Here is a 23,954-nt window from a genome sequence, read left to right on the forward strand (position 1 = left end):
TGTTTGCAGTATTGTTCAGAAATGCCCATCCACGCACTGACAGTGTATAAACAGGAGATGGCGACAGCACATCCAGCAGCAGACAGTACAGGCCTGATGACAGCGGTAGCAACGACCCCTGACTGTGTGCTGGAAACACCTACAGTCTTTACAACAACATCCCCTGCAAAGTGTCTGATGCCCGAGATTGTACCGTGCAGTCAACCTTCTGGGCCGTGAGTACCGTGTGAGTGTTTCGTGTAGCAGAAGCTGTAAAGGTCCAACGACGTGAGAGCTGGTGCATTAACGCGAAGGCACGGTGTTGTATTTGTAAAGGTTGTCTCCGCGGTGTGGTGTCCAGATGTGTCTACTAACCTTATACTCGGTTAGCTCACTGTAGCTAGCAACAGCAGCACACGTTAGCGTTAACGCTGTTTTATTTGTCGTCGTAGTTTTGGATATTGCGAACATATGATAGTCAATAATGGCTAACGTCAGCTGTTCAGCTTCACTCAGACATCTTCTATTAATGTTATGAAACAATACAAGTCTGCCAAGAAGCGTAACGTTGAATTAACACTGTGCTTGAACCCTAACGATAGCGACTAAGCTAATCTGTTAAATATGTCACTGGTACCGTATGCTAGCTTAATGAGACATTGCTAACGTAGGTTAATTGTAAGTAACGCTATGTTAATAGGGCAGACATGACAGCCGCTGTCTGCTGTCACTGCCTGTGTTTACTTGTCAACTCATCTCCATCGCTGGCTAACATCTTTATTGACATAGCGTTAAAGCAAACTTGTAACTAATGTTAATGTTGGCTAACTTTAGGTTAGTCACCACACATTTTAACTAGCTGTAGTTAGCGTTGGAGACTTGCTAACCACCGATTTGAAAGACTAGGGTGCAGCTACTGCAAATATTTTACGTCTCATTTCTTAAATGCAAGATTTTCAGTGAGTGTAGTGAATTTGTTTTACGTCTGTATGTAAAGTTAAACAGTGTCTGTATGTTTAACCCTTGGTTTTGTTGTTCTTTTGGTATGTTCCTGTCTGTACCTCTGCTCCCTGTCCAGTCTTTGTGGTGGCCTTTTACAGGACAGTGTCAAACACAAGGGTAGAAGAAACCTTTGTGTTTGTCCTTTTTTGGCTAAATTCCCTTCTCCTGTCTTTTTGTCTTTCATTATTTATGATCCCCTGTGGAGTAGGGCACAGACGAAAAGAGGAGAGGATTGATTGTTGTATGGACAGATGGCTCTGCGGTAGAGGGATATTAAAAGATACTATAGTGTAGATGCAAATAATACAACCATCCACAGAGCACAGGAAAGGCATATGACAGGTACAATAACATCCCTGTGTGTGCGTGTGTGTGTTTGTGTTTGTGTGTGTGTAATCTGGAGGTTGTTGTTGCATAAGCTTTAATGCCACAGTTGTTTGTCATGGTCTCGGGCTGTTTTATCTCCCAGAGAGACATTTAGACCCTGGAGTAATTACACTCCTAAACAGTCTCTCGTCCCATCCCTGGTTCTATTTGTAACTCAAAGCCATGTTAACATCTATCCATTGGGATACAGTTCATCCAGAAGGGGTTATGTCTTGTTAAAATATATAGAGCTTATGCAACCTAAAGGCAAGATGGTTATGTCATCCCATAAGTTCTCACCTCCCTTTGGAGACGCCATCTCTCAGAGCTGATTTGTTCATATGCTCGTCTCCCATGGTATTTTGCTGTAGCACTTTAACATGTTTCATGTACAATTCTCCATAAGAGTTTTAATAAGAATATGGACACAGGAAGCCAAAGTTGCTCTAGGTGTGTGTCTAGGTTTGTCCTGACTTTTATTTTTTTCCTAAATGTTTGGGCCGGGTCTTACACAGGGCAATACAGGGTTACAGGAAGAACAATTAGTTTTGTGCTGCAGGAAACCAGGGCAGCCTTATTCCTCTGAGATAGGCTTTCATTAGCCTGGCCGTGTGTGTATGCGGAGGTTTTAGAGTCAAAATATGACCGAAATTAGTGTAAGTATAGTGTTGTGTGTTAAAATGACTGTTGGTGTAGGATACAGTCATTCATTCTTTTATGCAACTTTGTTTGTCTAACCTTTTTACAATTTTTCATTTGATAACAATGAAATATTTGTTCCGTGTATATGTTGAAAGGTGGTAGTACGTTTGGCTGCAGCCTGGAAAGTCATGTTCAGCGCCATATTAGTTTTACAGTACAGTACTTTTCTTTGTCAGAGAAGTATTGATTGAATTCATACTCATTTTTGAGGCTTTCATTTGTAATGTTGCTGTTTTGGATTACACTGTATTGTGGTTTATAGTATTATGTTTGCAAATATGAGTGGACGATATTCATTCATTTATTGCATCTCTCTGACACATATCTCCCTTATTTCACTTTTTTACTCTGGGTTCATATTGTAATTGTCACTGTCACCACTCTCCGCACCATAGCCAACTTGTGTCATAGCTAATCTTTTTTCTCTCAGTCTTGCTCTCTGTACTTAATGTTTCATGTCTCAGTTGTTGTTTTAGTTGGTTTGTAAAAGCTACTCATCAAAATGTCCAACCTAATTCCTAAAAAAATTGCTTTATTGTTGTAGACATGTATATGTGGACTATTTTTTATTTACAGATAAGTTGCACATTATTATTTTGCTTTAGATAGCATTAAAAACAATATTTACTAATTTAATCCTTTTTAGCCACTGCAGAGTTTTTAGCTAGTCTTTAGTTTCTAACAGGTTTAGTACTTGTACAGAGTTTTCAGTTGTTTGTTTGGTAGTTTTTCTATATTATTCCTTGTCAGGAGTATATCTTTGGTGTTAGTGGAAATCCCCATAATGTGTAAGTATTCTACCACAGAACAAGGTGTTGGTATTCTAAAGGGTTTTTCAAAATCTCTTTAAGCCCTAGGGTTTTGTTTGTCAACTCGGGAATGGTGCTAAACTTGTTTCGTATCTTAGGCAACTTTCTCACTCTTACTGTTGTCTCTGAGTGGAGTCTGGCTTTATCTGTGTTGTTCATACTTTCTGTCATTCATATCGGTCTTTCTTTTCTCTCATTCTCCTTATCTGTGCAGGTTTGAAGAAGGGCTCGTCTCGTAGGCAGCACTGACCTTCAGGCTGAAAGGTCAAACATTGTGAGGGCGGTGCCAGATGGATCATGGTGGTAAGTGTTAAAATTTCACAACACAAAACATAAGCTCAACATATTTAAGTATAGTTACCTCAAAACCACAATATGAGTACTAATTGGATGTGATTCACATCAACTAAACGGTGCTGAGAATGAGGAAGGCGTTTTTCCCCTATGCTTTGGTTGTTTTGTCTCAAGTTGCAGCTGACCTTTTTAAATATGTAGTCAAAGGGAGCTGAACAACATTCATGGTGTATAGGAATTCAATTGTTTTTTGGGTTTGTTACTTTATTAATATTATTGTAATTTCAACTGATCCTTTGTTTTATCTCCAGGTCAGTTGGAGAGGGAGGCCAGAGAAATGTCCCAAGCTCTGGTGGGCAGGGTTGACCTTTGTGATAACCTACCCAGTCCTGAGGCTCTCACTGCCCAAACTCGAAATCTCAATGAAGCCAACACCCTCACACAGACTCAAAGTCTCTCTCCTTCACAAAATGAAGACAGAGGAGGGCGTGGGCTCATCCAAAAAGCCTCTCTCAGCAACAGTGGGAAGGACACGGAGGAGGAACAGGAAAAGGAGGGCTACATGGCAGGAGGCAGAGAGGAGGATGAGGAAGAAGACACTGATGAGATGATGAAGGATGAAGAAGAGGAGGAAGGATCAGAGGGCTCAAGCTGTCTAATTCGCTGCCAGTCTCCAGACACTCCCATGACTGATTCCTCCTATTCAGAAACTGGTAAGGAACATGCATATTACTATTAATTATTATTAAATTATATTATATTCACACATGGTATAATCTTTGCTTCTTACTTTTTGCCTTAATACTTTTTTTTGCCATTTGGGGGCAGTAGAACAAAACAGCAAGCTAACAGATACACAACTGAGCATGTTATTACCTTTCACACACCCAACAGACACAGTATAATATTAATATTCATTTGGAGGTGTGTCTCTAACTACCTGATAACCACTGCCTTTGTCTGTGTGGCGTTTGTAACATATAGTGGGTTTATCGATCAATTCAAACAGCCACCTGATGGAAACAAGGCTGCTGATAGAGAGTGAGTGAGACTGAACTTAGATATTTTGCAGATGGTAAAACCGAAACAATGAGCTGCCAACACATCAAATTATTTGGTATAACAATATACTAAATACGGACTCTAAAAGATATTTTTTTCTGTGTAATAAAGTCTGTATAATTTCCAGCTTATTCTGAGTTTATGTTGATCCTCCATCCAATGACTGTATTGTGGAAATGTTATGTCTGACAGTACAAGATTAGCTGTTTTTAACTATGGGGGGCATTTGTTCACTAATATTGACTCAATATTAGTCTAGCGACTGTATTTTAATATAGACTCTTGCTATGAGTCATTGAGTATTAGCTTTCAATGCTTAACTGGGATAGTTCAAGAAGTGAGTGTGTATTGAAGCCAACACTCTGGTCAGGGTCTGGATTACTCACTGTTTTAATGCCTTTTGTGTGTTTTTAAGTGGTCAGCATTTGGGATTGAGGTCAGGCTGACTGGGGTTGATGATGTCATTTTGATCACATGTCTGACTGAGAATCGTAAACTCCTAGAGTAGACACACACACACACACACACACACACAGTATTTTCTTGCTAGCCAGACACAGTAATCTGTAACTGTTTTTATTAAATAAAACCAGTTTATATCTTAGCAGTTTATTGCACACAAGCACACGCTGTCTCTCTGACGCAAGGTGCAACTGATGTGTGAAGTTTTTGTTGTTCAGATGCTCTCTGTGTTTTCTAGAGCTCTATTCCCCCAAAAGATGGGTATTAGCTTATAAATTATATGTAAAATCTAAAGCAATCCATCTGTTTGTCTATGGACAAGAATAAGCCGAGGTGGTTGATTCTTTTCAACTGTTTAAAAATGTTGTTTCCCAAATCTGATTTTCAAATTGTATTGGGACAGTGCTTAAATCTAACAGTCCTTTATACAACTGTGTTCTCAGGAGTCATCTCGTTTCAGCACATTCACTCTGCCCTAATTATTCTGTCTTTCTCTCATCTCTTTTTCTGTTTCCTGCTGTCTTTCTTTCCCTCTGTAGGCAGTCTGTTGGAGACTCCATATCCTTTCAGTCCTGGGACCAGTCCAGAGCCTACATCCCCTGTAATTCCAGTGGTCAGTCCAGAAACTGCATATCCCACTAGTCAAGTGGAACTGAGCCAGAGTGATGTCAAAGTGGACTTATATAACTCCAACACTGAATCAGTTGCCTCAGGGTCAATTGCACTGGGGCCGACCTTCACCACAGGGCCTACAGATTCAACTAAGCTGACTATGACCTCAGACACCAACCCACCTGGGCCTACATGTATCATACAAGCTACAAACACAATAGCAAAAAATACCAACTTCACTACAGAACATCTTTCCTCATCCACAGAGCCCCTGTTCAACCATGGGCTTGCATGTGCCAGAGGGGTTGGCAGTTCATATGCCGGACCCACCTCAACTGTGGAGACATTGACAGTAACTGCTACAGCTACCAGTACAGAATCCAATTCCACTATAGGACCTGTGACCTTAAACTGGGAACACATTACCTCCACTCCTGCTCTGCTGGAGTCTCTCAAGCAGTTGGCGCAAAGAGGAGATGACACTTACCTTCCACAGTACCTGCACCAGGTAACCTGTTTGTCTTGTTTCTGGCTTATGTCAGATACTGAGAGCTGTGTATCGGGAATCACTCTTCTCTTTAATTCAATTCAATTCAATTCAATTTTATTTGTATAGCGCCAATTCATAACAGAAGTTATCTCAGGACACTTTTCAAATAGAGCAGGTCTAGACCGAACTCTTTATAACATTTACAGAGACCCAACAGTACCACCATGAGCAAGCACTTGGCGACAAGGGCAAGGAAAAACTGCCTGTTAAAAGGCAGAAACCTAGGACAGATCCTCTGGCTCTAGGTGGGTGGTCGTCTGTCTCGACCAGTTGGGGAGAGAGAGAGAGACAGAGAGACAGACAGGTGCACAGCAACAACAGTATTGGCAATGGCAATCTAGCAGGACCATGGCAGGAGGCTCCACCAGGATCGATAAGAACCTGCGAGACGAAAAAGCACAAGAACTCCGGGGAAGAAGTGAAGTTAGTAACATGCATTAATGGGACATGAATGAGTGCAGAAAGAGAGAGGAAGAGAGGAGCTCAGTGCACCATGAGAAATCCCCCGATAGTCTAGGCCTATAGCAGCATAACTAAGGGATGGTTCAGGACTCACCTGATCCAGCCCTAACTATAAGCTTTATCAAAGAGGAATGTCTTAAGCCTACTCTTAAATGTTGAGAGGGTGTCTGCCTCCCGAACCACAACTGGAAGCTGGTTCCACAGGAGAGGAGCTTGGTAGCTGAAGGGCTCCTGTTCTACTTTTAGAGACTATAGGAACCACAAGTAGCCCAGCATTCAGAGAACGTAGTGTTCTAGAGGGGTAATAGGGTACTATGAGCTCTTTCAGATATGAAGGGGCCTGACCATGAAGAGCTTTATAGGTGAGGAGGAGGATTTTAAATTCTATTCTACATTAATACATTTAATGGTTTCTTAAAGTTTTTTCTCAATGTCTTTCTGTCATTGTAGTGTCTTTATACTCTTGCTCTCACACTATATTATGATAACATATTACTATGTTATTAAATCACTGTTATCCACTCAACCCCATAATCTGAATGGCACTTTGTACCCTGAGGCATGGGTGTCTTCAGTGTCCATACACACAAACACAGACATGCACGCAAGTACGCACATAATTCAGAGGCACACCTCACAAAAAACATTCACTCTCAGTCTTTCTCTGCTCTTTTCTCTCTTACACCTACATGACTGGACATGTATGTTATCGGGTGTGTAAATATTTCTGTCAATTTGATTTACAAATGCCTCAGCAGGCACCCTTAAGTTATGCTTACTTCCAGGCAAACAGGTGTGTGTGTGTGTGTGTGTGTGTGTGTGTGTGTGTGTGTGTGTGTGTGTGTGTGTGTGTGTGTGTGTGTGTGTGTGTGTGTGTTGTTCTTGTGTGTAAGAACTCTATTTAAAAGCTCCAGACAACTTTTAAACGAAAAGTTACTTTGTACTTTTGGTGATCATAGAAAATGAGCACTCTTCTGGCAACAGCTTTGCAACAGGTGTAATCTTACGGATCAAAAGCAATTATTTGCAGGTCTAATTAAAACATTACTAACTAACTAAACATTAAAGGTCAATAATCTTTTATGACTTTCTTTTGCATCGTATACCTATTTCCAGGTTCCATCAGCCTTCATGATGAACGTATATTGTGCATGCTGCTGTTATAAAGTTATTTAGGTTATAAAGTATGAAAGGTCATGCAGATGGCCTAAGTGCAGCAAAATAATGTTTTTGCTGTTGAAAAGCACATTTAAATCCCTGTTTGTTTGGTCCTTTTGAACTGCAAGGTTCCTGCTGGGCACTCACAGGCATGTCCACAATCACTCTTTCTTGACAATGGTTAATATGACATGCTAATTATATTCTAGTATCTGACAATACTACTATAACAGCCAGGTGAAACAATAGAATTAATGTGAGCATCATTATTTTTAGATTAAGAAAGAAAATGATTGTATAATAACTTAACATCTACGGTGTTAGGAACTTATCAAAGATCAAAGATAAAATAGAGCGATATGGTAATTAAGTTATTAAAATAAACTATAATCTGGTTTTTGGAAAGAGGGAGAGCGGCAGGGATCACTGATAGCTAGAGGTTTTGAAACCAACACTATTAGCATAAAAATAAATTGTTGGAAAACCAACAGAGGAAGCCAAATGGAGGGACAAAGAATGGACAAATTGTACAGACTTCATTGAGAGCATGTCCAGAGAAATGGCAAAAAGATTAGCATTACATTCATTTTAAATACTCTTTTTTGATCTGTCTTGTCTTGAATTTTAGGGTTTTAAAGTGTTTACAGCCACAAACATAATGTACCAAAAAGTTCTCTTGGACTGTAATTTTGGTGGGTAGGTGCTTTATTTGTGGCGTAACTGATGAATAACTAAAGTAAAAAAATAAATAAATCAGAAAACAAATTTAAACTTTCTCCGACTTTGTATCTGAACCATGTATCTGAACTATGTCAGTACAGTTACCTATAGAGGTCACTCAGTCGTCACCGCCCCTCACTTCATTAATAATGCAAGAGCCTTTTGTACCCTCCTTTCCTCCTCCTCCTCCTCCTCTCTTTCTCTCTCTCCCCCTCTGCCTTTCTCTCCCTCACACACACTTCTCTTGTTCTGCGATCAGCTGAGCAGCATGAAAGTGAGACTTGCTGAAGAGAGGTAGAGTGTCTGCCATGGTCTCTCGTTTTTCTGTCTTGTTTTCCACTCTCACTCTCATTTTCACTCTGTCTCTCCTAAATACAGGGGACTTGGTTAACTGCTTAACTATTTAATCATGTGTCTGAGATCTCATTATATTCTTTCTGTCATAGTTAATGATTATAGAAGTCATTACAGCACTAGCAGTGCGGTTACAGCTCTGTATAGTCAGTGTGGCTTTTCCATGTTCTATATTGGCATATTTTGTACATGTTTTCTTCATGTTCAGGAACCAAAATAATGAATAGTTTCAGACTGGTTTCAATCCTCTATTGAGCCAGTTTCCCTGATAGCTTCTGTGACATAACTGATGTGATAAAAGCATGCACTTTATTCAAAGTTGTAATCTCTCTCTCTCTCTCTCTCTCTCTCTCTCTTTCTCTTTCTCTTTCTCTCTCTCTTTGCAGATTGCTGAGGCCTTTGTTCTTCACGAAGACTGTATCCTTATCACTGTGTCAGTATGTGTGTGTCTGCATATTGGGGTTGGTTTTATGCTATGCATATTATACACTTGTCTCCTGTGTGCTTTACCTCGCTGCTTGCCTGTTTGTCCATACATGTGTTTTATTCATTAATTTGGGGTGACTTGTCGCAGTAAAGTTAAAGTGGATTAGTTATTACCTCACTGACTTTACACACCGTGTGATCAAAAAGGGAGCAAGAGTAAGGATAGAGTGGAAAAGAAGTGATCAGAGATAGAAGAAATCAAGAAAGAGACAGAATTGAAAAGGAGAACATGAAGAGAGGTAATTACAGAAGATGAAACAGAGAGAGGAAAAGCAGTAGCTGATGTGACTTATGCATAATGCCCATGGGCAGAGAGAATGAAGGCACATACACAGAGGGAAGATAGATACACAAAGCTGACAGGAAAGAAATCTACAGCATGTTGCCAAAACAACACACTTGTCAGATGAGGAAAGATTACAGTATTTACAGATAATTTATGACTAAGCAGTAAGTAATGATAATCACTTGATGGATATGAAGATCCCTTTTAGTGAAATACAATGCTGAGCTTTTTAGCTGTTTACATATCAAAAGGTTCTTGGTTATGTTTAGTTATTGTTTATTTTTTTAAATGGAAATGGCGTTTCCCACACAACCAAATGCACTCAAACACTTAAATTCAATAGGAGGAAGGGGTGACGGGGAAGAAGAAAGGAGACCGAGCATGCAAAAGAATTTGAATTTTTGACCGTGGTTTAATCAGAGGAAAGAGATGCAGTGGGAGGGAAGAAATGAAAGAGTAGAAAAAGCTAGCTTAGCTATGTCAAGAAGCATGTACAGAGGGTTACTGAGAGAGAGAGAGAGAGAGAGAGAGAGAGAGAGAGAGAGAGAGAGAGAGAGAGAGAGAGAGAGAGAGAGAGAGAGAGAATTGAGTCATGTCAAAGAAGGATTGTGTTTTGGCTGCTCATATCCATAAACATGAGACACTGCATCCTTGAGCGCTTTCTCCCTGTATCTCTTTTGGCCTGACTCTTTCCTCCTTTCACCTCTCATTTTGTCCTCCTATTTTTTTTTTTCTGTGTCACTTTCTCTTCTCCCTTTACCTCGGTCAGCTGTAATGGTCAATGAGCAGAAAACCAAGAGAGTTTTAGCATTGATGCAGTTCTCTATAGGGTCTGTGTATAGTGTATATGTGTTTCTTAACCTGTGTTGTTCAGACCAGCGGGCATTATGGTGTATCCAGCTAGAGAGACTCTATCACCAGAGATTATTGGACAATCTGAATGCACTACAAGAACAGTGGGGTAACATATGCACACAGCAGATGCACACATATACAAACGTGGTGTACATATTTGTCTACATAACAAAATATTTTTTGTAATATAATATAAACATTTAGAGTCTTTCTTTTTGCAGATATTCTTTTATATAGAGTACACATAGATATAAGTCTTGTACTATATAAAAGCTACACTGTATGTGCCCTCATGCGCAGCTATCAACTACTCAACAATATGACTGCAGTCTCTGTGTCTCCTCATAATATATATTTGATGTAGTTTTTAGTGATCTTATAAGGGAAGTTCCATCAGGAAACATTTAGGATTATGGACCCAGATACCATTTGTGTTGGTTACAGGGGAGCTCAGCTCATAGAAGCCTTCTCATAGTTATGACCATGCTTTTAACTGTCTGTATCTTTTTGTGTCTCTGCGTCTCTATCAGAGAGTCGGTGTAGAAGGACTTCACCCCAATTGGCAACCCAGCATCTGGACACTCTTAAACACATCTGCCAGACGCACAGTCGGTCAGTCTGCGTGTGTGTTGCAGTCTCTCTCTCTCTGTGTGTGTGTGTGTGTGTGTGTGTGTGTGTGTGTGTGTGTGTGTGTGTGTGTGTGTGTGTGTGTGTGTGGTGGTTTGTATTTATTAAGGAGATAAGACTTTGATTTGTTTTTATTATAGAATGAACAAAGTTTTTGTGTTTCTACTCTTCAGTTCTCTTAAGTTGTTGCAGTATTCCAGAAAAAATTGATTTCACAGCCATCATTTGATTGCAAACGCACTAATTATTATCATCTATTGTTTGCTGTAATTCTATATATACTGTCAGTGTCTGTAATTTAGAGTTTGGGTTTGTTTGTGTATGTGTGTATGTGTGTGTGTGGTTGTGTTATTTGGTGAAGAGCATGTGATGTGTATCTGTTGTGGTGTGTGCTCATGCAAGTGTAACAAATTAGTCAGGTGAAGCCTATCTTGGCATTTTTCAATATTTAATAGGAAGTCCTCAAGGCACAATACCTTCCACACACACACACACACACCCTTTCCCACCATACACACCTGCACATTCTGTTTGCTCTCAGACAGGTGTCTGTATGACTATGAACGTGTCAATCTTTGTGAGTGGTGAGCACTGCAGAGATAGTTTAAACATATGGTCCTTTGCTGCTGCTGCACTTTCAGACATTTGAGCCATCACACTGCTAGAGTTTCACTTCGCTTAACTCATACACACACACACACACACACACACACACACACACACACACACGTACGTTGTAATAGCCAGGGAAATGTGTTGAGGCTAATATTAGATCGGGAGAGTAGAGAAGGGTCACGCATCTTTCACGTCTTCATTTACCAAAACCAAGAACAGGTCTTCAATATCTCACCATCTCACACTGTCTCTCTTTCTCTCTTCTGTTCATAGACCAAGAGCGAGAGATGCTGTGGTAAGACATTCTTTTTTGTTGTGTGTATGTTTGACAGAGAATGTATATACAGAGGCATAATGAATGTGCATTTTGACTCATTGTTGTTGACCTGTTATTTAACATGTTACATGTAAAATATCTTTGTACACTTCTGTTAAAAGTAGTGTGCATGTATCCATGAGTTAGATTATAAATCATGTGTAACTTGCACACTATTAAACTAGGGCTGCACAATATGATACAAAAATCACAATTATCTTGACAGATATTGCGATTGCGATATGATTCATATTTAGTGGGAATTATCGTTTTTGCATCACAGTTAATTTTTACAGAAAAAAAACAAACTTATTAAAATCACGATGGCGTGACATTTATTGGTTTTTTTTAACATCTGAAGCAAGATTTGTAGGCCGGGCAATCTCTGCTGCACCACAGTACTTCATTACAAAGCTGTTTTGTCACACATTTTACTTTTTTCAAACAAACTGCAGCTTCTACGATTGGGATATTGCACTTGGCCATATTGTGGTTTCAATAATATTTAGATTAATTGTGCAGCCCTAGACTAAACTGTGTAGTGTATGCAAATATGCTAATCAGTGTCTATTTACATATATTTATTTATTTATTTATTTATGTGTGTGTGTGTGTGTGTGTGTGTGTGTGTGTGTGTGTGTGTGTGTGTGTGTGTGTGTGTGTGTGTGTGTGTGTGTACACAGTGTGCATCTATGGATGTTCTGAGGCCTCCATTTGAAGAAGGTGGTGCACAGCCACCATGTACCTCCGGTTAGTGACAGAGTGTGTGTATTCATGTCAGTGTGTTGTTTTTTTTTTGGGGACCATTAACTACAAACCACTTATACTTTACATTAGGGCCAACCAAACTGGAAGATTTCATTTTGCAAAACTATGGTTCTTACTAGGTTTTTCTTAAGGTTTCAGCTGAAACCAGAATGACCTTTCAGCTGGATCTCCTGATCAATCAACAATGAAGTCTCATGCTCATGATATAAAAAGCTTTGTAAAGTGGTTGGTTATAATGTAATTCATGTGTGATTTGTAGTTATTAGGTTAAGGCATGCAAACCCAACAATATGTTGCTAAAAGCTCTTTAAGTCATGAGAATAAGTTCTTAGTGAAATTATTTATTGATCAGACATCAAGGCAACGTTTATGGTTTATGGAATGATGAACCAGTGGGGAGTAGAAGCAGTGTAAGGTGTGAAATGCAGTGTGTGTTACTGTTGATGGTAGAGACAGGACATATCCCTTTTCGACCATGTGATGATTAGTTTTACTTCCACTGTTGCTATTCACACACACACACACACACACACACACACACACACACACAGAGACTGCAATGATTTTGTTAATAATAATAATAATAATAATAATAATAATAATAATACATTTAATTTATAGAGCGTTTTTTAAGAAACTCAAAGACCCTTCATATAAGTTAAAAAGGAAAAGACTATGTCTGCAACACTCAACAATGAGTTAATCATTAAAAGCAGTATAAGATTAAGAAAACCTGTTTAATGTACCTGTTGTTAATGGTTCACAGGTGGTGATGCTTAAGGGTCAATGCAATCAACAATCTTACTAAAAGACAAAACAAACATGTCCTGTCAGCACTCTGCTTTTACACACTTCTGTATATTATGGGATTATTTTTATGAGAGATTGGTGTGTTTTTTTCCGAGTTGGTAGTTTATCTTTTAAGAAATTCTAATACTGCCACTTCATAAACAAGATTCAGGGAATGAAGGAATGAAAAACCATGCAAGTAGCTCCCATAGCATTGTACACAGTGAGTGTAACTGTATTAAAGGTCCAGTGTGTAACATTTAGGAGGATCTATAAGCAGAAATGGAATATATTATTCATAGGTATGTTTTCATTAGTGTATAATCGCCTGAATTGTTATGTTTTTGTTACCTCAGAATAAGCTGTTTTTATCTACAGATGCAGAAGGTTGGCTTCCTTAAAGTCCACTATGTTGAACTGCCATGCTTCCACAGCAGCTAAAGGGTTAAACCAAATACTGGCTCTAGAAAGGGCTGTTTGCTTGTTTTATAGTCACCGTAGTTTCTCCCCCCAAGGTTGGAAAGGGGGAAGTGAAAGGAGTGAGTTGCAATCTGCAACTATGCCGCTAGATGCCACTGAATCCTACACATTGGACCTTTTAAGAGGCTTTATGTCTTGACTATTGAGAATGTTGGGTTTCTATTTGAGAGTAGGTCTCCCTGTCGATAGTAAATAAATCACTGTCACATGTAGAGCTTGTAGATTTGTTATGATTTATTATGATATATCCCACTCTCCTGCTTTGTCATCCAGCCCGACAGGTTGACAGAGGGATGGAGCACAAAGAGAGAGGCGAAGACTCCTCCTGTTCGCAGAGCGGCCATCCAGTCATACCCTCCATTAAATTGGTTGATGGGCTCAATTCCCCTGAGATCTCAGAGAAGGACAGGGAAGACCCAGACAGGGAATTAGAGGGGAGGGACAGTTTCCATGAATCTCAGCTGACTGACAAGCAGGGCAGAGATGGAGAGGGAGGAGAGGCAGAAGGAGGGGTAGGATACGCCACTTCAATCATGGGAAATGAACTGCACCCCTCCACAGCCGGAGAAATGGATCAGTCCAAGCCCGCAGAGCAGCAGGGAGGAGATTTAGGTCTAGCACAGGAAAAGGAGGTAAAAAGGGAAGAAGAGGAGAGGGACGTGGAGGAAGCGGCCGATGCTTTGGAGATGGAAGATGAGGGAGAGGATGAAGAGGAGGAGAAGCAGAAGGTTAGAGACTCTCCTTTTTGTCAGAAAGCTCTCCCAGTGGAGACTCTGGTCAGCGGGGCAGAAGTGGAGGAACAACAGCTGCACCAGGAAGCCTCTGCTGGGGAGGAGCTACATGAGGAGACTCAGGTATACATAAAACAAACATAATTTGTTGGCTAGTTATTGTACTCTGACTTTAGCTTTAAGATATTTTTGGCAAATATATTTTTAAAACGCAACACAGTAATTGTAGGTAAATACAGTCAAGTCTGTCATTTATGTTATCTGTGAGTTCCTAATTTGTCTGTTTTGGCAGTAATTCTACACTCTATTTTTCTAAAACGACTTAACTGACTTTAAATTGTGTCATCAGGATCAGTGTCATATTGCAGCTCATGCTAACTACTCACTTCCTCTCTTTAGCTTAACAAACCAGTGTTGCAGTTGCTGGAAATATACATATATAAAATCACTTCCTCAATTCCAGATTATTTTGTATTTGGAACAACTTGCCCTTCGCTGGGTGGTTTGACCAGCAAATGTAACAGCTGTCACTATCTTGCATATGTTTTAATTGCTTCAGTCAGAATTGATTGTTGATTACTCTCTCCATTAGTATATATTTATATGTAAGTTGTAACTGTATTCCACTATCACTGCAGGATAATGCTAAAACCTGCCTGCACCAGGAGGCCTGCCTTCCTCAAGAGGCTCATTTGAAGCAGCAGGAGCAGGGTGAGGAGGAGGAGGAAGAGGAAGAGGAGTATGAGTATGAATTGGAACAGGCTGACATCATCAGAGAAGCTGCCTCACTGGACGACATGGCTAAACTCATCACTGTAGAAGAGGTGTGTACTTCCTTATGTTTCCTTTGGATGAATAAGCGAGAGGGAAAGACATAACAGTCGTCCTCAACAGAAACACGCTGGTAGAACCACAAACATGTTGACTTCAAACTGGCAATTTGATGAACATTTTAATGTTTCTGTCTGTCTGTATCTGTCCATCTTTATAATGGATAGAAAAGTCCCCTGAGCAGCCCTAATGGTATTACTGACATGTAGCCATTACCATGATACCCAGGCTACGGATTTGTTTTTCCTATGTGAAAGCCTATTTGACATTACATTTTTCTGTATGGACAGAAGAAGACTTTGAGGTGAAAGGTGAAGGGAGAACTAAAAATGTCATTGAGTTGTCAGCTAGCAGGATTACTGTATTATTATTATTCAGATATAATTATTTCAGAATAAATGGATTCCTGAATTTGGTTTCATAGTTGTGTCTGGTGTGTTGAGAAAAAAGCTTCTGTATTAGATTTTTTCAGCATTAATTGTGTCATTACTTGGCTTTAAGCTCAAGTGCTGGTTACTGACTTATTTTTATAGATACATCTCTGTGAAAGAGAAGAATAGGGAGTGAAAGAGAGGTAGCTGCAGAGAGTTGGATGGAGCAGACGCAGAAAGAACTGACGTACAATGGTAACCAGAAGAGTGGCCTGCTTTTATCAGATACTGCATGATGTAGGGCAGCCAGGGAGGTGTTGTGTATGCTGCTCTAGTACTTGGAAGTTGTGGGTAATTTTGGTTCCATGTTTATGTGATGCCTTGTGATGGGTCTAATCAAGGTCTAGAACTGAACATTTTCCTACTGTAAGCTTGTTTTTTTAATAAATAAGGAATATATTATTAGTCGGCAACGCTTTCATAAAAATCGTCTTTCCAACAACTCACTATGAACTTGTTAACTTTGTATAAACTACAGGCCAAAAATTTGGAAGCAACTTCAAGTTTCTGTTTACAATGCCTTTCTTAAAAACCAGTATGAATTCTTTGGATTTTGGGATGTAATTACTGCATGATCAGACTTTGCTTTCACTGATATGCACCATTTTCCTCAATTTACCTTTAGGTGTAAATTGATGTTACCAGACCATTGCTGAATAAATTTTTAACAAAAGAAAAGAAGGGCTTAGTTTTAGGGTTGAGAAGATTTGCAAGAGTCACAACTTCAGTGCAAAAGTTAAAAAACAAATCAGTTTGCATTATTCACTTTAGCTCTTTGGCTTTTGAGAGTTTGCATACAAAAAATCCCAATAAATCTCAACTGTGTTCATATCTCTGACAAACTACCACATAAATGGGTAGAAAGAAACAGCTCAGTAAAGAACCAAGAGTACAGATTTGTACATTGAGGAAAGAAGGATACACTGAAAGAGATATTGCAAAACGTCTAATGGTGTCCAACAAAGGAGTTCACTACACCCTGAACGTCTTAAAGCACCATAAAGTAAGTCTTAAAGTAACACCCACAATAAAGCATGGAGATGGTGGTGCCATGGTATGGGGATGTTTTGCAGGTGATAGAGTAGGAGATTTGTTTGAAGTAAAGGGTATCATGAAGAAGGAACAGTACCACTCCATCCTCCAGCATCATGTAGTTCCATCTGGACTAAGACTTGTGGGTCCAAAGTTTGTTTTGCAGCAAGATAATGACCCTAAGCATTCTTTCAAGCTCTGTCAGGGTTACCTAGACAAAAAAGAAGAGGAAGGTGTTCTTCGAAAGATGGTTTGGCCCCCTCAGTCTCCAGACCTCTCTCCAATTGAGCTTGTGTGGGGCGAATTGGATCAATCAGTCAGAAAAGTGTGTCCTACGAATCAGCAGTTCCTTATTGATGAACTTAAGAAAGCTTGGAATGCAATTCCTGGCACATACCTTAAAAAACTTGTGGAACGAATGCCTTGTATATGCTGTTGTTAAAGCCAGAGGAGGTTACTTTGAAGAAAGCAAAGTCTAAGCAAGAAAAATCCCAAATACCTGATAATTATAGTAAAAATGTATTCTGATAAGTGACTCTTTATACAATATATAATTTATTTTGTTGCAAAGTATACCAATGAAACTATGATCCTTTTTTTTGTACAAATTTGATCTTGCTTCCAAACTTTTGGCCTGTAGTGTATGTATTGTTTATTTCATTACAGCCTCATTAGGTGTTCTTTTAAATATGCTGGTACCAGACAGATTTGTAAAGAATTAGACTCATAGTACAAAGACATTTTTAGAAAGTTTATCATTATTATATTCTGCTTCCCATTTAAAGGTTTATAACCTACTACTAGGTTTATTCACCAATAAGGATCTGTGATGAGTCCATGTGTTTGTTTACTTTCACATTTGTTATTCAGCTCCTCCTCGTAAGCAGTTTGACTGCAAATCACACCCTTTCAGATAACTTGATTTTGGACAGATTGTTTGAGAGGGAATAAAATGATCTCACAAGTGTCAGGCAGCAGGTGAATGTTGACGTTATGACTACATGATGTAATGATAAGCAGACGGATTGCTATATCACCATCACATCATCTACCACCTCTTGACCAAAGTTGATTTGCACTTGTAATACATATTTTAAACACCTTTGGATTGAGTCTGGCATGATTGTTCGTGATCACATCTCTCATAGGGAAGCAGTGCTTTGGACTGGACTGCGTGACTCACTGTAAAATTGTTAGTGAGGTTTAAAGTTCAATACTGCTGTGTGATGTACTGACACCTGGTGGACATGGCTGGTGAGGAACACCCTTTGTAAGACAGGTTCCTCTTCATACAGAATTTTGTCAGTGTATGGCAATCAGATCAAACTGTATTTGGTGTAAATAAAATATAGTAATTATATTAATATATGTGTCTGTGCTTCCTAACATTTCTTTGTTTTGTATTCGCTTCTTAGATGTCTCCAGCCTCTGGCCTGGTCTCCATATTGAAGAAGCGGAGTGTTTGTGTGGACAACATGAGTGTATCTGGCAGCTCAGAGCCCCGGCCGAACAAACTCCCTGCTAAAAGACGTGTCCGCTTCAGAGTTCCTGATGACGGCTATGAGCAAGGTGTGTTTTTGTGTTTATTGCCTCCGGTTCAGAAACTCACATCTCTCATGGAGCTAGTGAACTGTCTCACTGCAAGTGAGCTAATTAGTTTATTAACTTTAAGTCTAGTTAACTTAAACCAAATGCAATAACAGTGTCAAAAACAGTTGATGAATTCTAGCAACTTCTCTAGTCGATATTATTAATCTACTGTTCTGTAACTTCCCTCAACACCATGTATCTCTTTCTCTGTAGATGTTGGCGGTGGGGACTCTTGCCTGCTTCTCTTCCTGCTTTGTCTGGTTACCGTAGTGATCAGTGTGGGTGGCACCGCCCTTTACTGTGCTCTGGGCGATGCCCACTCCTCTGTCTGTCAGGACTTCTCCCGAAATGCAGACTTCTACATTGGCCAGATACAGCGCGGGATATCCCACATCCAGCATTGGTTCACCCCCGGGTCATAGCAGCAAACAGTTTGTCAACCTTGTGGAGCCACTGGCCTTACTGTTTATCACTGTAGGTTCCAGCAGTGCCTGCTACTTCCTGAGACAATGTTTTCTGAGGTAATGGTGCCAGGCAGCTGCTACAGTTCCTGTTGATATGTGGAAGCAAGTGGCTATTGTGCTGCCTAATTGGCTAAATGATTATATCAGATATGGCTGGCATGTGTAGACCTGCTCTACTGCATTTTTAAAGCTCTTTGAATGCAGCCCCATTGTTCAATGATACTTAAGTTTTAGGTCAGATGTCCCTTTACAACCCTAGTCTGAAAGGGAAAGCAGAGCAGAGAGAGAAAGAGGATAACGGGAGAATGGACTTACTTCATACCAGAAGAGGAAGAACTGATTTACACCCCTCTCAACCCTGCCCACATTAAATAGGTTATACATTCTCAAGCAAGGTTTAGAAATTCTTGCAAGTGTCCTGTTGAACACACATTCATTGTCAGCCAGTGATACTTAATATTCAATTTTCAATCAACAATGGCTGGAAACAAACTTTTATTGACTCACAATGGACTCCGAGACCCGACTCCCTCAGTTAAAAATCAGAACAAAGTCATAACAGCTGTAACCCACTGAGATGTAAAAAAGTATATATAAAGTGTATAGTTTGTTAACTGGAGGGCACAGAGATGCTACCTCCACACACACACTGCACAAATGGGATGTACCCCATTGGGCATTTTACAAACTGCTGCAACCACTAGTGTTGCTTTTATTGTTGACTTTTTTAAAATTGCAAAGTGAAATTTTAAAATGAACAAACTATTCTGTGGTGTAATACTTGGAATGAAAGTATTATGTCTTAATTAACCTTTGTATGAATGTTAGGAGTTTAGTTTTAAAACATTGCTTTCTGTCATCTGTGGGGCATTCATATATTGTCAGAAAAAAAAAAGATTGAAAGGGTTATTTTAGCATTTATCAATATTGAGCTGCTAATGGACAACAGGCGCATCAGATATGTCCCATGGGGGAAATTATACAATCTCATTGTATATCACAGCTGTCATCTTAAAGCAGCTACAAGGAACTTTTTTATTTTATATTCATTCTGGCGGGCTATGTAGACAGTGTTTCCACTGCCTTTTTCTGTATGATTTTGAGGAGAATCCGACCTAATCCGACCCAGTGGCAGGCATTACAAATATCTATATAGAAACAGACAACCTTCATGCTGATGGTCTTTTTTGCTTATGCAGGTGATACAGAGGCATCAGTATTCAATTGAGACTCATAACCAGTTAAAAACTCCTTTTAGTATTTTAAGTTTTGCATTACATTTCCAATGAGTAGATGCTTAAGACCTGTACATCAGCTGCACAGCTGTACTTTATGTGTACTTTCCCCCCCTGCACACATTTGACAGGTGTGTCCTGTTGCTGCCCTTTTCTGTATAATTACCAACAATGCATTGCAATGAGCTGACATGGCTTCCCTTGGAAACTAACAGTTCAAACTATCAGTTCATGAGTTTCAATGAGCTAGATTTAGCTTTGTGTAGCATATGCAACATGTACAGCAACACAGTGCACCTCTGTATATATTGTCAGAAGAATGTTTAACATGTTGCACATACGACTGGTACGATGTTTTAGTATATTGCAATATTTCTACAGGCATTGTTGTGTTTCTATACTAAACGTTTTCAGGTACAGTGAATTAGTTATGCACAGAGAACAGAACTTGAACAGAAAATACTGTTCTGTCCGGTCTGGCTCGGTTTGGAATATTTATGTAAAAAAAAAAACAGATAAATGAGAATTGTACAATTAATGTTTATAACAATAATTCTTCAGTGTACTTTATCAACACAGGCCTTGATGTTGATGGGGTGCTTTGAAGCACTGTGTCAGTCCAGCTCTGCCTGCCTGTGTGTTTGCTGTTCTTAGGGACTCTGGGCGTCAGTGTGTGATTGTCATGTTTTCAAATATTTTTTTGCAACTCAGAATGATTTTTGCCTTCTTCAAGAATTGTCTACTTAACATTTGCCATTTTTGTAAAGCATATGTTTAATGTGTTTTGTAAAAAGGCTTAAACTTTGTCCATGAAAGCCATCTCAGGCCTTTATTGTCACATCCTTGCTTAACTCTTATTTCTAATCATTTTAAAGCAAATAATAGTTGTTACTGTTGTCATTTTACTAATTAATCTTACTGTTTGCCTACTCAGCCACCTCTGCCTCCATACTTGTTGTGTCATTTTAACATACTGCAATGTTTGGTGTTCTGTTAAAATATTTTTCCTTTCGTTTGCTGTAGTAGTAGATGCCATAAAAAATATTCTAGAAAAACCACATATCTCACAAAGTTCTTCACGTTCAGGAAGAAAACAAATCTATCAAAGAGAACAGATTCAACTGTCTTACCTATGCATTTGTAACAGTTTCAGATAAAAAACATATTATCTTTATCTCATGGTGTAGCTCACAAAAACCTGAAAATTAGTTTGAGATGTGAGGTTTTTCCAGGATGTATGAATTGGAGATTTAATCTTGTTTTTATTTGCACATGTTGTCTGGCTGGTTCAGATGACTATCACTCAGAAAACCTCTTATTTAATCTTCTAGACAATTTTAATTATTTATAATATGGGGGGTGTTGAGTGTAGGTGGTTAAGGAAAAACAGAGATGCATCTGTTTTTTGTTTGTTTTCCTTTCTTGTTTATTGTAATCATACAGATAGATGGATGTTTCATGTCTTAAATTGCCATTTGTTCTTAAGGAGGCTTTGACAGAGAATTTCTTATTTTATAATCTAACTATGAATACGATCATCTGGGTCGTCATTATATGTGGTTTATTTTCATTCATTTTCCCTCATCCGTTCAAGAGGAGTTGAAACTGGAGAGTTTGTGCTTCTGTTGTCATTATCACCTCCTTCACACATAAGATTGTTAAAAGGTTGATGTTTCTTTCATCTGAAAGCATAGCTATCTAATGTAATTTAGATCTTCATACGAGTGTTCATTTGTTTTACCCAGTTGGTTTTTAACAGAAATTAATGGATGAAAAGTCATTATTTTTTGTGTGAATCGCTGCTCGATGAAAGGTGTTTTACAAATTGTTTGATGAACTCTTTCACATTGTTCTTACAGATTGTAATAAGAAGATGAGGTTTTTATTTTTTCTTGTCAAAAAACACCTCTTCCCTGGTATGTCTCCTCTTAAAGCCGTTGAGAAAAAGTTGTTTGTGTGCCTCCATTCTGTCCTATCTGCAGCAATACTGACCCGTGTTCTTGTTCACAAGTTACAAAGTTAATGAGCCAGACTTTGAAGCTGATGAGGAAACTTACCCAGTTTTAGTGTGAGGAACTCAAAAATGTAGTCACCTACATGCTTAAACTAGTTTATTTTACTAGTTTAGATCTTCATTAGAATGTAATGTTCATACATATACACATTTCCTTGTTTTCATTGGTTCAAGGTCTTGTGTAGTGATGCAGAAGGAGGCTCCATCAAATACTGCAAACCTAACCTTTAATTAGAGGGATAATTGCTACATGGTTTTGGATTGACTAACAAACATTGGTTCTGATGTGGAAGAACAGACTGGTCCTTAGAAGCAGAAATGCATTTCAGTGGGTCATGTACATAGACAGTGGCTCATTCCCCACTTTAATGGTTACTGAGATTTTCTTGACTGAATGTTTTAATGAAGTAACAGGACATGTAGTCATCCAAAGTGAAAGCTCTGAGTAAAGCACGGATAATCCCATTGTACTGAAAATGATTTGCGGTGTGACATTCAAAAATATTTAAAAATTTCTCAGACATTTCAGTCCAATCTGGGCTAATACAATTCTGACTTTAAACCTGGGAGAGCAAATGGGGGCTTCCACATATGGGCAGAGAGGGGACTGAGGAAAATTGGCAACATATACAGAGAGGGGAAGCTTGTGTCATTTCAGGAGAAAAATTTGACATTCCAAGAAAACAGTTATTCAAGTACCTGCAATTACACAGCTTTATTTACGCAAATCAGAATCAAAACTGTGGCATTCCAGTCCTCTCCTAACTGGAGGAACAGGTCACCAAGGACTGTTACAGTAAAGGCTGGATTTCTTCTTTCTATGATTTCTTAATTTCTGATTCCCAAGTGTCTTCAGAGGGAAAGGTAGAAGCATGGAGGAGGAAGATTTGAATGAGGAAATAACATTGGAGGATTGGAACATGGTTTGTTAAGATATTAATATATTATATTGCAATATAATTGGTTAATGCGTATATATGTGACACCAGTAAAATTACACCACTTTGACAACAATATACCAGACACATGTTCTAAGTGTAACGGATATTGAGTAATCCTTTGTATTTGGGAATGTAGTAAAATAGTGGATTTTTGGAAAGAACACGTGATGGACAGGATTTACGAGAATAAAGTCATAATTTTACGAGAATAAAGTCATAATATTAGGTCTACAAAAATAAAGTCATGACATTACGAGATTAAAGTCTTAACATTACGAGCTTAAAGTCATAATATTGCGAGAGTAAAGGAGTAAATTTATGAGAACTCTTACAAGATAGAGCAGTCTTCCCCCTGCGTTAAAATGAGGAATGTTGAGCATCTTGTGAAGTTATACTTTGGTATCGGTTTCACAAATAAGGAAATATTTAATCTTTTGGCACATCAGCACTGAATTATTATCAGTATCAGGACTTTAAAACGATTGTGCAAACGACTGTGTCTATTTCGAAGAAAGAACCACACTGTATACTGTGAAATACAGAGAGATGTACCTGGTGGTGATAGGCATTATGTGAACTCGTTTGGCAAGGGCTTGAATGTAACAGACATTCATTCATCTGTAAAATGTATGCATTATAGCTTGAACATTCACTCAGTTTCACTATAATCGAGATAGTGAACAGTGAGCGTCGTAGAACAACCTTTTGTATTAAACAAGCATGTGTGTGGCTTAATGTGTGTGTTTATATGAAGAACATGGCAATCCCTTTAATGAATGCATGTGTTTGTGAGAATAACTGTTTCACTCTATTTAAAAGTGAAAGCATTCAGACTGCAACCCTTGATATCATAATATCTGACTACACAATGTCCATTATCCAGACGTTGCCTCTAGAATGGAATTGAACTCGCTGCAGAAGTCAGGGAAAT

General features: G+C 38.9%; 1 protein-coding gene across 5 annotated transcripts; it reads left to right on the plus strand.

The window, feature by feature from the left end:
* Nucleotides 1–73: 73 nt before the first annotated feature.
* On the plus strand, nucleotides 74–22,015 carry cnsta (consortin, connexin sorting protein a). Of its 5 annotated transcripts, none has more exons than XM_051379191.1 (13): nucleotides 74–215; nucleotides 3,073–3,161; nucleotides 3,464–3,865; nucleotides 5,216–5,796; nucleotides 8,919–8,949; nucleotides 10,179–10,265; nucleotides 10,690–10,771; nucleotides 11,675–11,696; nucleotides 12,401–12,467; nucleotides 14,028–14,482; nucleotides 15,124–15,309; nucleotides 18,195–18,348; nucleotides 18,583–22,015. In XM_051379191.1, the coding sequence occupies exons 2-13, from the start codon at nucleotides 3,149–3,151 to the stop codon at nucleotides 18,789–18,791; spliced, it is 2,289 nt and encodes a 762-aa protein (XP_051235151.1). In that variant the 5' UTR covers nucleotides 74–215; nucleotides 3,073–3,148; the 3' UTR covers nucleotides 18,792–22,015. The 5 variants fall into 5 exon arrangements, with proteins under 5 accessions (XP_051235151.1, XP_051235149.1, XP_051235148.1 ...); XM_051379189.1 differs by having other exon boundaries at nucleotides 76–293; nucleotides 14,028–14,608; XM_051379188.1 differs by having other exon boundaries at nucleotides 76–224; nucleotides 14,028–14,608.
* The last annotated feature ends 1,939 nt before the right edge of the window (nucleotides 22,016–23,954 follow it).

This window comes from Dicentrarchus labrax, unplaced genomic scaffold (genome assembly GCF_905237075.1).
Source record: "Dicentrarchus labrax unplaced genomic scaffold, dlabrax2021, whole genome shotgun sequence".
Classification (NCBI taxonomy): Eukaryota; Metazoa; Chordata; class Actinopteri; family Moronidae; genus Dicentrarchus; species Dicentrarchus labrax.

Coding starts and splice junctions, on each gene's coding strand:
- cnsta (XM_051379189.1), top strand. Junction 5,797..8,918: donor TTCCACAGTACCTGCACCAG/GTAACCTGTTTG, acceptor CTCTCTTTGCAG/ATTGCTGAGGCCTTTGTTCT. Junction 18,349..18,582: donor TGATGACGGCTATGAGCAAG/GTGTGTTTTTGT, acceptor CTTTCTCTGTAG/ATGTTGGCGGTGGGGACTCT.